Genomic DNA, 15,991 nt, shown 5'->3' with positions numbered 1-15,991 from the left:
ATAAATATTTATTGTATGTACCTTGCTCTGTTCTGAACAAGGGAACTAGACCACATGATTTCACTTTATATGTTTCTTCAGCAGTTGCACTTTCTGATTTTTATTTAATGTTGCCCTAAGTATGCAAAAACTAGAAAAATGAAACTCATTTAAAATACAAAAGAAAACAAACATTCACAATAACTAAAATAAATAAGCATCTTCAATGACCTAACTGCTGACAGCAGAAGTGTTTTCACTAGAAATATTTTCAAAGAAAGAAATTTCCTTGAAAATATTCCTTAAAGGGCAACATCAATTAATATATTTAAATCTTAAAACACAGCGACAAAATTGCATGTAAATAAAACCCAGAAGCATTCTAGTAGCACACATCACGAACAGTAAGAATCACAGGATGGGAACTCTACCTGATTTGATAAATTGATTGACGTGCCATTACTGAGTAAAGAGAATGTTTCCAATTCCTGCTGCAAGGAAGAGAGAGGTCTTAGAACAGAGACATCCCCTGAATGCTTGTAAACTAGGTAAAACTGGGTTATAACATGGTTTCCTTTCAGGCACTGTCCACAAATATTAGGGAATGGGATTCCTTTTCATTTTAGTGGGGAAAAAAAAGCCACCCCAAAAGGCATACCACTGTGACGCATGGGTACAATTTACAGAATCCTGAAAGAGCTGTACATTTGTTCTGGCCACCTCAATGTGAAACACACACTGTTCAACGCAACAAAGTGAAAATTCACCCCCAAGAAAATAAATTTTTGCCTTTTCATTAAAAAATTACTATTTGGGGAAGGACACTAAAGCCCTGGAATGAAAGATAGAAGTGAAACAAGACATAGCAAGCTGCTATCAAAATACCAATCACCACATTTCAAATAATAAAAAGCATTTTGGAATTTTTTATTTTTCTAGCACACAGGTGGTTTAAGTCCATCTCCACTGAATAACATGACAGCAGCAAAAATATGACAGGGCCAACACAGTGAGCAGCTGTAAAAATATTTCTGAGTAAAACTTCCCTTTTTTGGGGATAGAATCATTTCAGAGTGCTGAGAGTTGCTACAATGCCAAGGGTTTTCTGGGTAGGCCCATCACCTACATGAGCTTTGTAATGGACAGGCATATGATGTTACATATGGACAGACAGCCACAGTTACCTCAAAAACTCTCTGCAAATTGGATGCACACCAATCACTTCACCACATACTGCTAAGGGGCACCTCTGGAGGTGGAACATGCTGGCTGTTTAACAGAGCACTGCATACAGTGTTGAGGGTGCAACCAGGCAGAGCAGACTTGCAGACGCAGGCTGTCAATCACTTAGTGAACTACAGCCAAGATTGCCAGCGAACATCCCTTATTCCTGAAAATGCGTCCTGGGATCCTACATGACCAAGGAGGTTATGTCAAAGAGTGCTAGCTGTAGCCCAACGCCCTCTAGCTCCATCCCAGGGTATACATTTAAAAAACAAGGGAATACTGCAGAACTTTCTTTTACAGACAGGTTACCCATCCAGCCATTGTGGTCAATTAATTGGACTCATGACTCACTTTTTGCTGTCTCCTTTCCTGGCATCTGACCAGATGTGTACCTGTCATGTTACCAAAGGGGAGGTCTTCCCCCCATCATGAAGAAGGTTTATGGGACAGCAACCCCATCAGCCATCGCTGATACAAAACCAGACACACCTCTGATGTGGCAGAGGATCCCTCCCTTCTGCTCCCGTAACAGAGAAGAGACCGTGATGCAAAACCTCCTTTGGGATCAGGCCACAGGGCCCTCTCCCCGCAGAAGCACATGCTCCCCATGCACTGGAGGCCTCTCCTCCAAAACCAGCCAGGCTCTACCCTGCTTAGCTGGGGACACAAAAAACATCTCAGCAGGAGACACAGGGCAGCGATGGGGTTAAAAATGGGTCAAGACAGAAGTGAGTCAGAAGGTCAGGACAAGGAGGGTACCCAGGGGTCCACTGGAGGGGTCACAGGCTAGCATATGTGTGTGCATAGCTGCAGAACCACTTTTGCAAAAGTAAATCTGCAAGAGCCAAGAGATAGTTGCTCTTAAAAAACAAAAAAAAAGCCATACCTGAGGCCTCTTGTACGCTTTTCGAACCCTCAGTCCCAGCTTCTGGGCCAGCTCCTGTCCCAGCTGCGTGACGCTTTCATCCTAGGGACAAAACCATTGGAAGAATGGTTTCAGTTTTACCTTCATGGCAACATAATGCAACAAACAGAAGCACATGGTTGCAGCTACCCACACTGGGGTGTGGCCAGAAGCCTCACTTGCAGCCAGCAGCAGGCAGACAACTGCCAGAAACAGCTCCAAGAGCCCATGCAGACCTGAGCACTCTTGTCATTCAGCCCGGCAGAGATACTGAGTTTATACCAGGAAGAACCTTTCCCCACACACTTCCAATGCTGCAGAAAATGAGAAGCAATTATCTGCCTCCAAGAAAGGACCCACTCTCCGAATGCAGGGTTCATGATCCCCATTGGCAAGACAGGCCCTGGAGGGGCTGTCACAGGCTACCAGCAGTCCTCATGCCAGGGGTTGATATAGTTTCCACAAAGTCCCTGTATCTGGGAAGAAGGAGCTTAACATAGCCTGTGCCTTTCCTCTCTGCCAGCCACAGAGCTAATAATCACCTAATAATCAATTTTGATATGCAGACAGTGTTCACTAACTTCTTCTTTTTAAAAAAAAAAAGCTAAAACCAAGTCTTAGTTTCCAACTCACTTGTTACAGGGCATTTCTACTGACTTCAGCTCTGGTTAAACAGCCTCAGCTCAACCAAGTAGATCCTTCTGCTTTCCCCTCTGCACCCCATTAACCATCCTTCCACCTCACTTCCCAGGTTCAGGCCTGCTCCCACCCACCTGGAGCTTTGGAGAAAGTTTTAGGCCATACTCCATTCCCCTGCTCAGTTCTCTCCTCTCCAGTTTTACCTGGACTAACAACCTGCCTCAACCCTCTTCAGTTATTTATCACCAGCAGCTCTTTCCTTCTGCTTTCCTCTTGCTACCCGTTTGCAAAAATATTGAGGTATTTCACCAGTTTCTTAAAAGAAAAAAAAATTTGCTCAATCTATTGTGATATCCTTCCTTGATGCCTCAACATCTCCTCCTCATCTGCAATCTTGAAGCCTGCCCTCTTCTCTCTGCTTACGAATGCAATTCTGGTCTTTCCAACTTCCTCCTCCCTGCAGGTTCATCCTTTCGCTTTCAACCTCTCACTAGTCTCTAGCTCTTCCACCTCACACTATCAATGTATTTTCAATTCAGAGTGCCATCTTTTGACTGTGCTTGCTCCCCCTCAACACTGGTCTTGTCACCATCTTCTCTGAACTCAGAGTAGACAAAATCTAAACTAGTTTGTTCATTTTCTCTTCTCTAGATGTTTTACACTCCTTCAGGGTGTACCTTCCTCTGCTGAAACTGTCCCTGTACTCTCCAGAGACCCCTTCTTGGTTAAATCTCATGATCACTGCTCCCTCCTCACTCTTGCAACTCTCAGATCTTACTGTCACCACCATCACTCTCCCTTTATTAACATCATACCCTGACCATGTTTTCAATGCTCTGTTCTCTGCTGGTTCTTCCAGTTTTCCAAACACTCCCTCAGGTGTCTTCTGATGAGATCTGCCCTTTTTCTGCTCCCTGTGGAATACTTCCCAGAAAGACCTCTAATACCATCACTTTTCATTGATTTCACACTCATAACTACTGGGTTTACCCTATCTAACTCTGCATGCCAGCCTGACTCTGCAATGTCCTCTCTGATGCCCAGTAAAGATCATGACAATATCAAGAATGCATCTTTCTCCAGACTGTCTCCAATTTCTTTCTTGCCATCATCAAGCCAATCGGTCTTTTTTGTTTTGTTTTTTTGTCAGCAGGCCTGAGGTTTGGGGATGGGAGGGTTATTTGCTCCTTGTCATTCCCCAGATCCGTCTTTAAGCTTTCCTTTCTTCCAGCCAAATCCCACCCTCAGGTGCTTACTACCTCCCATTTTAACAAGAGAATGCTCAACAAGGGAGTGCAACATGTTCTCCTGCAACATCCTAAACATGCTGCCTCCCTTTGTGCCATACCAAAAACAGCCAACAAAGGAGTATCAACCTCACCATCCTGGGAACCTCTGCAAACTAGCAGCACTAACCACCTGCACCCAGAAACAAATTAACTCTACTAGACAGTGAGTCAACTGAGTGGCAGATCTTTCATCACTGGAAGTTTTAATGCATGCTCTGTACTGACCACAAAGTTCTCAGCTGTCACAGCAGCATAAGCTGGAAGTACCCAGGTGCTCCAGAGGTCTAGCAGCTGGTACAATGGAAACGGGAGTGAGATGATGGATAGCGTCTTGCCTTTGATGCAGAAAAGGCATATGATTTCTGTTAATTGGGTAATAAGGCAATGGTATAGGTTAATTTACAAGAATGGACTTTTTAGACTAGGGGATGCAGATGTCTTGATAAAGTATTTGTGAGACTGAGCTGTCTTGACAAGAGGAGTTTCATAAAAAGTTTGTAGATCACAATGACTGTAATGATGATATGGGAAATATGTAAACACAACTGAATCAATGTCTCAACCATATACTATAGTGGCTCAATTGCACTGTAGGATATATAGCTATATAGAGCTTCACATGAACATATACATTAGACCATTTTGGTTACAAAAGGGTATGTTTAAAAAAACAGTTCTTTGGAACTTCCCTAAAATGATCCCTTTAATGTGTTTTGGTCACCTTGTTCTGCCAGACCAATGAAACCAGGAATTCAAAAAGAGTAACTAATTGTTAGAAAGGCTTTGCTTTCAAAGACTGCTTCTGTAATTCTAGCAATAAAGTTAACTTCCTCTGATGAAGCAGATGCACTTTTCTTATAACAACACTAACGTGATGGATCAGAACCAAATTTAGCAAAGACAACTAGTGATCGCCAGGATCTATCTAATCACAGTCTGGTTTCCTGCTCAATATGTGGCCCAAACAGAGGATACTAGCTCACTAGAAGCATTGCTGGAAAAATATCTAGGGCCTGGTATATGCCAATAGTCTCCTCTGAACGTAAAAATTTACACACATGAACATAAAAATAATTGTCACATGTGATGTCAAGGACCCCTTCACATGACCCTCAAGAAATAATAAACTTTATCAGCTTATCTTAGCAATTACAAAATAAAGCATCAGATATTTTCATCTAAAACAGGACAGGATGCATGCTTTCCTTCCAGGGCTCCATTTCCCATTTGTCCCATGCTGATAGTAACTCTCATCGTACATATAAAAACAGCTAGTTAAAACAATCCAATGGTCTTAACTCACATTTTGTCAGGGCAGGTTTTTGCACTTCACAAAGAGGCCACCAAACCTGCTGCCACTAGCCAGTGTCTCCAGCTGGTAGTGTCCACAGAGGACAACTTGGACTGAAAAAACACAGGAGTTCAAACACCCTCTCTGAGTCAGCAAGACAAGATTGCTGGGCATAAGCATGTCTCCAGGTATAGCCAGTTTTCCTCTTCCTCTATCCTCAGGCCTCACACTAAACATTATGTTACAGAGGAGAGAAGTGGTGAAGTGTCACAGAAGTCAAGATGAGCTGTATGTCAAAAACTTACATGTGGGAGGGACAGCAAACATCGGCTATTACACTCATATGCTTCTTTATGTCTTCCTAGTTCATTTAAGGAGCGGGCTTTCCGGAAGAGCGCTCGGATGTTCTCCTTGTCTAGACCCAAAGCCTTCTCACTGTCTTCCAGTGCCTTTTCGTACAAACCCTGCATGGAAGAGAGTGCCTGGAGTCAGTTATGGCACTGCAGAATCTAACTACTCTCCCTGTCTGAATGCAAGTGTTTTGCCTCTCAGCAGAAAACAAGAATATACAAGGCAGTTGAAATACATATATTACATCTCACACAAACCCACATACAAACACACAAAACCTACAGTAGAAGAACATTTTGTTAAGGCTTGCAAAACCGACAACACTTCAAAGTTAGCAAATGCCAGAATTAAGGCAGCTTGAGCAACTTTATCTTGCCTTCCCCTCTACCTTGGGCATGTTACATTTGACAGTCTTTAATTATGTAACTGCTTGCTAATTTTTTTCATGGTACTCAGCCTCATATGAACAGGATGGACCTGCTCTGGGGTTGTGCCATAAAAGACAGCTGTTGGATTCCTAAAGAAAACGGAAGCATGCAGCCTTTTAGAGCCTGAATATTTCAGAATCCTTTTCCACGTGTGTGTTGAAAGCTTTATGTTTATGCGGAGGCAGGCAAACTTTCAGAGCAATGCTCAAAGAGTCAATTCTGGAAGGCACTAGTCCTTTCCAATCTGATCTCTACATTATATTAATTCCTCTCAAACAGGGAGCTAAACTGCATTCTCAGTACTTTGGCTTGACCAACAACAGCAGGCTTCCTCTCCCTCATCTCCTTCCTCTGATCTTGCAAGACACAGTGTGGAGAGTGGGAAGATAGCAAATTTTTCTGTGTATCGTCATCTCCTCTGGTGTTGGAGACCGGAGCGGAGAAACTCAGTTTAATCCCCTCCTGCCACCTCTTCCAATCGCATGGCACAGCAGCCCAGATGCTCTGCCTAGTTCTTGGAGATGACTTGGGAAAGAGCTCACCATGGAGAAGTAGCAGGCAGCTCGATTGACATGCAGCTTGCACAGGAGTTCCTTTGGGATGGTCACCTCATCGGAGGCTGCATAATCCGCCACGTTCAGCCCTTCCACATACTGTACCAGTGAAAGCTTGAAATCCTTCTCTCGGAACAAGTCATTGCCCTCTGCAAACAGGTTTCGCACCAGCTTCTGCAAAAAGGCCTGGGCAGCAAGGAGAGTGCAAATGACTGAAGCAGATGCCCAAAGGCAGAACCATTTCCCAATTTCCCTTCCCTATGTTTTAGCAGGCATTTTGCCCTGTAAAATTCCCCTGCCTTCCCATCCCCCTGTAAAACACCAATCTTTTGGTAGAGGACAATAATTTAAACAAATCTTCTTTCTTAAACACTTAACTGCCTTCTCCTCTCCCTGAAAGTTGTTCTTCTCAGAATCCTTAATGTTTTAAATTGTAGAAAAATTATGACAGACCATTTCATGCTCTCCACCTCTGGTAACGTAAACTAACAGCTGTGCAATGTGACAATCTTGTTCACCAAAGGGTACCCAACTTCAGAAAACAAATTTTTGATTACCTCATAATCTTCTTGGCTTAGGGGTAACGTGGACCTAAAAAAAGAAGAAGAAATGCTCATGAAACAGGCATCCATGCAAACACAAACTTCTCTCTGATGAATAGACCATTTTTATGGTCCTGTGTTGATCTAAATGAGAGTTACTGAACATTTGAGGCACTGGACTGGTCACTTCAAGACCGCCTCAAATCCTCTGTGCAACCACAGAAAAGACATACAATGATAAACGCAATCACCTTCCTCTGCATTACCTCAACTACACACCTTTAGGCCTACACCACAAAAACAGTGCCAAGGAAAGGAGAATACAACGCAAATTCCAGAGGCCCTTTAATTTGATCTGTTTTGGCCAACACAGAACTGGCAGTTCTTGTGTGGAGAACATCCATCCCACAGGAGCACTGAGACTTAGGCAAAAGGTTCCATCCTCTAAATCAGACCACACAAGGTCATCCAGGTTTGGCTCACAATGTATTTATTTTTTCCCTTCAAGAAGAAAGCATCAGACTCTAGAGAGCCCTTCCTTAGCACCTTTCACAGCCCTGCTCACCCTTGAAATGCAACATCACATAAACAATCTTACTTGTCAGAGAATAAACTTTTCTAAATTTCATCAGTACTGCTCCTTAAAATTAACTAGAAGAAATGTCATGGCTTTGCAGGAAGCATTTAGGCTGCAGATAAAATTGGGCTACCCCTCTTTCACTTCCAAACAAGCTAATAAATGAAACCTAATCTGGTTCAGAGTCCAAGATACACTCCAGAAGCATAAAAAACACCCTGTATTTCTAATTCATTTTCTTTCCAAGCAGCTTGTGTATTTTTATAAATGTTACCCAAAAAAAACCCTCAAAACTGCCTCTCTGAAACTGGTCTTATCAGCCCCATTTAGTCTCACACTAGGGTAAAAATATCATTGCCACGCCACAGGATATAGATATATGACACAGAAGATCTGGCTTTTTTGTCTCTTGTAGATACACACACTTCAGCCATAATAACTGCAGGACCCAAAGTAGACCTTAAAAAAAAAAAAAAAAAAAGAAAACCAACAATCTGATTACAATCTTGCTGCTTCCCTAACGACCATGAGTCTGAAGCTTTTGCTAACTCAACCATTGGAGGGAAAAACACTATTGCACTTTATGAGAAGTGATTTGGACTCCTAGCTACGACATGAGTACTCACCCCAAGCTCTAGAAAGCTACAAGATAGTCACAGAAGAGTGACCTGAGGCAACTACCAGCTTGGCAACTGTAAAAGAGCCCAGATCATCTATTTCTGCTACAGGTACCATATGGGACATCTGGCAAGTCATTTACCCTGTTTTCCCCACCTGGAAAGTAGAAATGTTATCTTCCTTCCTAAGAAAGGCAGGATAACATTGTTGAGAGTAGAAGACTTTGAGACCCTTGGGCTACAGATAAAGCAGAAGGTCCAAGTACTGTTAGCATTATGGTTACTATAAAGATTATCCTGGATCTGCAGTAGAGGGCAAAACCCAGGGAAATTAAAATGATACCATTTCAAGTTTAGAGAGCTGGTAGGACAAAAAGCACCTTGAAGAATCACAGTCAAAATCCTCAGGACCAATATATCTTTCCCACACAGCAGCCCCAGGGCAGTGAATAGGAAGAACTATTCCTGTTCCTGCAGCCCTTGATATGAAGATAAGCACCTCCAAAGCCACAAGAAACAATGAGTTTATCCACTTACTGAATGAACTGAAGTCCCTTCTCTATTTCTTGTTTTCTCTTCTGTCTCTCCATTATAGTCGCTGCAGAGGAAGAAGAAAAAAAAACAACACAAAATGAGTCATTACAGGTCTTGCTGGCAATTAAGCAGCACAGTATTTTGTGTGTGCTTGAATTTACTACCAACAAAATGCTCCAGACCAGATGCCCTAAACACTAAAGTCCTTGATTTATCCACACAGAGGCACAGGATGACAAGCAACTCACTACCCAGCATCTGCTTTTTCTCACGTGCCACTGCCAGGATACAAGGGCAAAGAGAAATTACTTCAGTTTGAGCTCTCTATTTAGACTGCCAGTAAATAAAGCAATGGGAACCAACAGTAATCATGACTGCTTTCTAGGAAAAAAAGTCATAACACCAACATTTCCCCTGCACTGACAATGATTTCAGGAGTTTGTGCGGGGACACTCCCATGATAAGCAGTTCTGACTACTTATCTGAGCCAGATTTAAACTGGTTAACAGCACGGCATACAAAACAAGTAACCTATATAGGGTGTCAGGAAGCATATGACAGAGAGAAACACTAAGGAAGAAGGAATTGCTTGCTGTGGTTCACACAGAAGAACACAGATGAATATTAGCCATGGGAATTTCAGGCTGAAGATCAGCAGGCAAACCTTATAGGCAAGGGCAGCAGAGATCTTTGAACGCTCTCCAGAAAAGAGGAGAGGGGCCTGTGCTGCAGTCTTTTAAATTGGGGTGGGCAGTGCCTGAAGAAGACTCAAAAGAGAATAATCTTCCCCGATCAGGGACACAAACAGGCAAAGTAACTTGTCTGCATTCAGCCAGCTCCAGTCTGTGTCTCTGTAAGTGCAGACAAGTTAGGAACATGATGGACCTATTTTGGAGCAACAGCTCCGTTCTCAACTAAAATGGATTTGAATCACACCATTAGATACATGGGCTTCAACCCCTGCACTTTGGGAGCAAATCTGGAACAGCTCCCTGCCCTCCCCACAATGTACACAGGGTTGCCATACAAGGCAAGAACAAGGAAGGGGAGAAGGGATGGCACTTTATGTGGCAAGAAGGACTTGCCGGTGACCACAAATTTCCCAGTCTTGCCATCAACCAGCTGCGATCACAAATGATGCTCAGCATTTGAGGAATGGTAACTTGGGGACAAAGACATCAAGCACAGAAATACACAGATGAGACAGAGCTGATGACACTGTGCTCCCAGCCTGGGATCAATTCTGAAGCGATTATGAGAAAACAAAAGTTTCTTCCCAACCCACACTACAACAGCTTGGAGACCACTACCACTCAGATTCCTTTTACATTAAGGCCTTCCTTACCATTCTAAGGTATCTTAAGATAAGGGCCATTCAGACTGGAACAGGGTGAAGGGACCTTTAAGGTATGCAGAAAAAAAAATAAAAATCAATCTTGACATCTTAGAAAGCCCTTATTTATTGTGCTCTGCACTATACAAAATGTAGATAAACTGATGCCAGCCCTCTACCAAGAAGGAGAGTTGGAAGAAAAAGATGAAGAAAAAAAAAAAAGGCAGGAGCACGATAAAGACCAGAAAGAAATCATAGCAAAGGTATGCAGGGATTTGAAAGTGACACTCTGCAGTTTGTAAGTCATCAGACAGTAAATTTGAGAGCAATCTGGTCCAAACAGCAGGCAGAAAATTTTAAGCAGCTGCATTTGGAATGGTATGGACTGGCACAGCAAGAAAGGGAAAGCCAGAATGCCAACAGACAAGCTGAGTGATGATCAAGGTTTCTATAAAGGCTTTTAGCAGAAGTGATGGAGAAGAGCAGGTAGACTTCAGTACAACACCAACAGAAGGCCTGGAATGATTTATAAATAACCTGGATAATGAGCAATCAGGAAGAGAAGGAAATTTAACAAGGAGACTGAGGTTAATATGATCACTAAAGCTACAGGCAGAAAGGCTTGGGGTGTAGAAAAAGAGAGAGAGCCACTTGATTTGATGGTATTTCTCTTTGTATGAAATTCTGTAAAGCCAGAAGAAGTAAGATGGAACAGACAGGGTGGAGAGAAGCAGTAGGAACCATCTGCACACAGATAGTAGTGACAGCCATAAAAGAGGACAAAGCTAACCAGAGCAATGCAGAAGAGAACTGTGAGGGTCATCAGAGATGAAGGTGGGGAAACAGTCAACACAAGAAGTAACAAGAGATAAATTTGGGGGGGGGAAGGAAGTAGAAGAGTCAAGGGGACAGTCATAGAGGCTCATGACTGAAAGCACAGGGAAAAAGGAGTTTCAAGCTGTCTGGGCCTTGAGGACACTAAGAAGCCTTAAATGCCCTGACCAGCCTCACCTGGGACTCCCACCATCCACCCACTGCCCATGGCTCAGGGGGTCTATTTAAACTCAGGCCTTGTCTTAGCTACACTGTAGGGTCACCTGTCTTCAGTACCATCTCCTAGCTAGACCTTGGATCTATACTCTGGGTAAGCTGTCTCCAGTCCTCTCTCTGGCACCATCTCCTACTGCTGGACTCCCTGGGTGGACCTTGGGCCAGATTCATCATTTCACCTTGTCCAGGACTGTTGATAGACCCTCTTACCAGCACCTTGCTCTGCCCACCTGTTCAGATGCAGTGGGACTGCACCCCAGTTGGCAAGGGCACACTCACTGCCTGTGCTGTTGTCACCTTTGCCTCCTGGCTCAACCTCCCTTGAAGAGCAGCCTGACTCTTGCATCTCCCTGACACAAGCCACATGGGAGAGAACAAAAGGCACAGAAGTGAAGCAGTGGCCCACAAAGATTATAAGTGACAGTGGGAAGAGCAGTTCAACGCTGGCTGGTCACCACAAAGCCAGTGGCTGCACTCCAAAAATGCTGTGACACACCTTCAAAATTTTGTTTATCCACAAAGAAGGGACATCACCTTAGAAAGCTTCCAACAGGCATAAGCTACTCCAACCTCTGCTACTAACCTCAGCTGTTTTCTTAAAATACTACTTCAAGAAGGGAGGCAAAGAAGATCAGTACCCATTTTCATGGCTACCCTGATCCTGCTGATAAAATATCCTACACAGCAGGATGTGGGCATGTGTTACAACCAGAACTGGTTACTGCTGCTTGCCCACAGAGAACAGCATTCAAATGCTATTGACCAAAGGCTGGAGTGAAGCCAAAGGCCTATGGGGAAAGGCTCCAAAACTTCTCCTTCCTACAGTTATCCAGCTGTAGGAAGTTGTCTTCTTGCATCCTGGAGCTCCCCTTCAGCTTGTTTTCTCCTCATCACTATTGTCAAATTGGCCTACTGTATTCTACTGAATCCAACACGCCTATATGCATCCTTACTTCACTTTGAGGGCTGACCAAACTACTACACCTCAGTAAGTCACATAATACCCAACTACAGTTTTGATCCTTGCTACAACCCCCCCCCACCCCAAGACCTCTATCCCTTGCATGCTGTTTACTCTCTGCAGTCCCAGCCTCACCTTCCACAGGCCTGATCTCCCCTCCACACTGTTGCATTCTGATACTCGCCGACATTCCTATCCCCTTTAAAGCAGGTGACCAGCTTCCTCTGCAAAGCTCAGCCACATGTCCATGTTTATGTCACAGCTTTATACATAAGACTCATCTTCTCATTACAAAACCCTCAAAATGCATACCACACTCTGCAACCCTAATAACTTCTTGTGTTTCTGAGAAACAATCACCTTTCCCATTCAGTCTGACTCCATATCACCCCCCTCCACCATACACAACAGGCTTCTTTTCCACTTTCTGCCTTCCCCACCCCGACCATTTTGACCATTCTTACACCTTTTGCTCTTCATATCTGGGCCATCTCCTAGCAAACTCAGTTACTTCTGTCTCCCTTTTTCATTCCAGCCTCCTCACGGTGTCTCATTCTACCCTTGGATCAAACTGCAGACATTACACCAGTAACCCAAACACACAACTAACAACCAGTACATGCAACACTTCTGCTGTGCACCGTACCACAACTGATGCATAATTAATTTTAAGCAAAAAGCCTGTTTAACTTTTGTTTTCTCGACGTTTTAATTACTTTTAGAAACATAGTGGAAAACATTTCATGAAGTAGTAAGTCTTTTCTCCCCAAATCTGTCTGTCCAGACTTGTCTGCTCAAATCACTAGCAGAATCTGAATCCAGAACACTTATATCCCCACCACAAAGCTCTAACATTTGAGTCACAGGGATGATAATTATCCTTCTCTGGTCCAGCATCTAGAGAGGACTTTATTCACTGTTTGTCAATGAGTTACAAACTATTTGCCAGACAGAAACAAAATACTGCAGATCAGCAAAACTGTTTCCTTGCCTTCGGAAGGAAGCACAAGCTAGTTAAGTAGGCTAACTAAATCACAGACTTGATAGAGTCACTCTAGGAGACAACACAAAACAAATGGAAAGACCTGACTACCTTACTATGGACCCGGCTGTTATTATGAACCCTGCCAGAGTTGAATTTGTGCAAAGTTTTTTATAATGTATGTGTGGCATGGCAATAAGTCCTTGCTTGACTGACTTCCAGGCTTTGATTGTAATGTTTCAGTCAGAAACGAGTGCACTGAGAGGTAAGTGGCAGTCTGCAGAGTCGAGACAGGAACTCAGCCCCAGGCTCTGTGCACGTTCCTCCAAGCAAAAGGCTCCAGGATCTGCTAATCTGCAAATATGGAGTCTTTAATGGGCAGCAATTCGGCTGCCTTGGTGGTGCAGCAGAACAGGTAACTGGATTCATGTCAAGCAGAAGACAAGCCATGCGGCCCATTACAAATGAGGGCTCTTGCTCGCTCTCGGGAGCTGCTCCCCACTGTTCCCCACTCACAGGGTTTGAACACTTCTCATATCTAACAACTCCCTGGGTCCCAAAGCCACACTCCACCACCACGTCTAACTACCTACAGGCGCCACGTCCCCCCTCCGAGACACGCCACGTTCCCCGAGAACTGCCGCTCTCCCATACCCTGGCACCTTGCTAGTCCCACTCCTTCCCTGCCGCGCCAGTCCTGGCACCCCTGCCATATGGGCAGCTGGCAATGGGGTGGCACCCGCTTTATCACAGGGACACTTTCAATTAATATGGGGCAATTCTGCGATTAAGGTCCTCGCCTCCAGCCAGCCCTCCCCTGCCTTTCCCCCCCACCAAGCAGAACATGAAAGTGGCAGTCCAGTGCGCCCTGGGGAGGGAGACAAGCGCCCGAGGCCTCAGGAGAGGACCCCGGCCCGCACCCCCTCCCTCAGCCGCTTCCTCCTTATTTCCTGCCCGCCCTAGTCCTCCCTTTAATTTTAAAAAATTAAAACCCCGGGTCGGTTTTCACACGCGTGAAGCAGCGGCTCCCTCTCTCTCCCCCCCCCCCCCCCCCCGGCGTAGGCCGCCGATCCCCGGCCTCGCCTGGCGGCCGCCGCGGGCGGCAGCGCCACCTCGCCCGGCCGCCGCCGAGAGGGGTCGGCGGCGCCTCCCCGTGCCCCGGCGGCACCCCCGGGGCCTGCTGGGCCGGGGGGGCCTCTCCGGCGGCAAGAGGCAGCCAGGCTTTCCCCAGAAAAAAAGCAAAACAAACCCAAACATACTCTTCTTCCCCCCCAACCTATTTAAACAAAACCCACACATTTCCAGGAGCCTGGGAGGCTACTTTAAGGGGGGGGGGGGAGAGATACCTCCCCCTTCTACCCGGAAACCGTATAAAGCATCAAAGAATTAAAACAAAACAAACAAACAAAAAAACCAAAAAACTTCTTATTTGATAAACTTTACAAGCCCCTAAGAAAGGTGCACCTGGAAAGCTATTCCACAAGGGCTGCTTTGCTGCTTCATGGGGTTTATACCAAGTAAGAGGGGGAAACTGCTGGCTAAATACAGATCTTGAACAGAGCTTTGAAATGTTAAGACCACAAACCGGCACAAACACAATTAATACGAAGTTTTTAATATAAACCCAAGGGCTTTTTCGCTAGCTGTTCACTTTTAGACTACTACCACATTTTTTTCCAGGGGGTGGGATTAGGATCTCTTACAATTATTTTTTTGCAAACCCCACATTTTTGGCGGAAGAGTGGGGGCTGCTTCAAAATCCCGTCGATATAATTTTTCTCCACTTTTTTTTTTAATTGGCAATTACAAAACGTTTCCTCTATGCAGTTACTATTTGAAATGTTTACTTTTTAATGAAGCAACATCAAGATTTTCTTGTTTCTCAAGTCCACCCTTTATACATACATAAATACATTTTTATATACATATATATATTTGGTTTAAGAAAAAATAACCCTCCCCCCAAAATAATAATAATAAAAGACTCACCTCTCCTTGGGTTTTCCCCCCCACACTATGTACAACTTTTCTTGATAAATGGTATTATATTACTAGAAATATTATTAAAATATTATTACTATAAGTAATAATAATAGTAAGTGTTATTTAATTATAAAAGGAGGCATTCTGCTTCTGGATCGGCTGCCCCTGCAGCTCCCTCCATGTGCCTCCTGATGTCTTTACTTTCATTTCCAGGTCTCTCTCTCTCTCTCTCTCTCTCTCTCCCTCTCCCTCTCTCTCTCTCTCAGCTGCACCAGCAAGAGAAAATGCCTCCCTGCATATCCTCTGGGCCCTAGAGGCTACCGGTTTCCATTACAAAAATTCATACATCTTCCCTTGTGGTTGTTTTGAAATTCTTTTTACGTGAATTAGCTTAAAAAAAAAAAAAGCTTAACTGTTTGAAGCTCATTCTTATTTTAATAAGACAATTTCCTTGTTGCCAGTTGTCTGTCTTTGTCGATGTAAAACATACCCCAAAAGAAAGCAAAAGATCCAAAGCTGCCTTTGCACAGTAATTTATGCATGGGAGGCGCAGCAATGAACTGAACTGAATTATGAGACCCTCATGGGATTATCACATGCATGAAGTGACCCTTCTGCCCATACATATATATTTGCTGGAGGGGGGCCAGAGCAATTACAAACAGAGCTTATTTAGTCCATCCCACGCTGCTGAGGAGTTTTCCTGGATACAATATATTCTAAAAATATTTAGTTAATAAACCTTTTTTG

At 44.1% G+C, this 15,991-nt stretch overlaps 1 protein-coding gene across 10 annotated transcripts in view; it reads right to left on the bottom strand.

Moving 5' to 3' along the window:
• Nucleotides 1-15,502, bottom strand: part of ZC3H7B (zinc finger CCCH-type containing 7B) — a 55,647-nt gene extending 40,145 nt beyond the window's left edge. For 4 of the 10 annotated variants that reach the window (XM_026065034.1, XM_026065035.1, XM_026065038.1 and 1 more), the window contains exons 1-7: nt 15,248-15,499; nt 8,936-8,996; nt 7,220-7,253; nt 6,651-6,848; nt 5,635-5,793; nt 2,093-2,173; nt 411-470 (exon numbers count right to left, since the gene is read on the bottom strand). In XM_026065034.1, the coding sequence (XP_025920819.1) occupies nt 411-470; nt 2,093-2,173; nt 5,635-5,793; nt 6,651-6,848; nt 7,220-7,253; nt 8,936-8,988 (585 nt within the window). In that variant the 5' untranslated portion in view covers nt 8,989-8,996; nt 15,248-15,499. Of the gene's footprint in view, nt 1-410; nt 471-2,092; nt 2,174-5,634; nt 5,794-6,650; nt 6,849-7,219; nt 7,254-8,935; nt 8,997-15,247 lie in introns of all 10 variants that reach the window. The other 6 variants (XM_026065040.1, XM_026065042.1, XM_026065036.1 and 3 more) reach the window with 4 other exon arrangements.
• Between the last annotated feature and the right edge of the window lie 489 nt (nt 15,503-15,991).

The sequence above is a fragment of the Apteryx rowi genome, unplaced genomic scaffold (genome assembly GCF_003343035.1).
Source record: "Apteryx rowi isolate R43461 unplaced genomic scaffold, aptRow1 scaffold_223, whole genome shotgun sequence".
Classification (NCBI taxonomy): domain Eukaryota; kingdom Metazoa; phylum Chordata; class Aves; order Apterygiformes; family Apterygidae; genus Apteryx; species Apteryx rowi.
The sequence above is the reverse complement of the archived record's forward strand: the minus strand, read 5'-3'. Positions and strand labels throughout refer to the sequence as shown.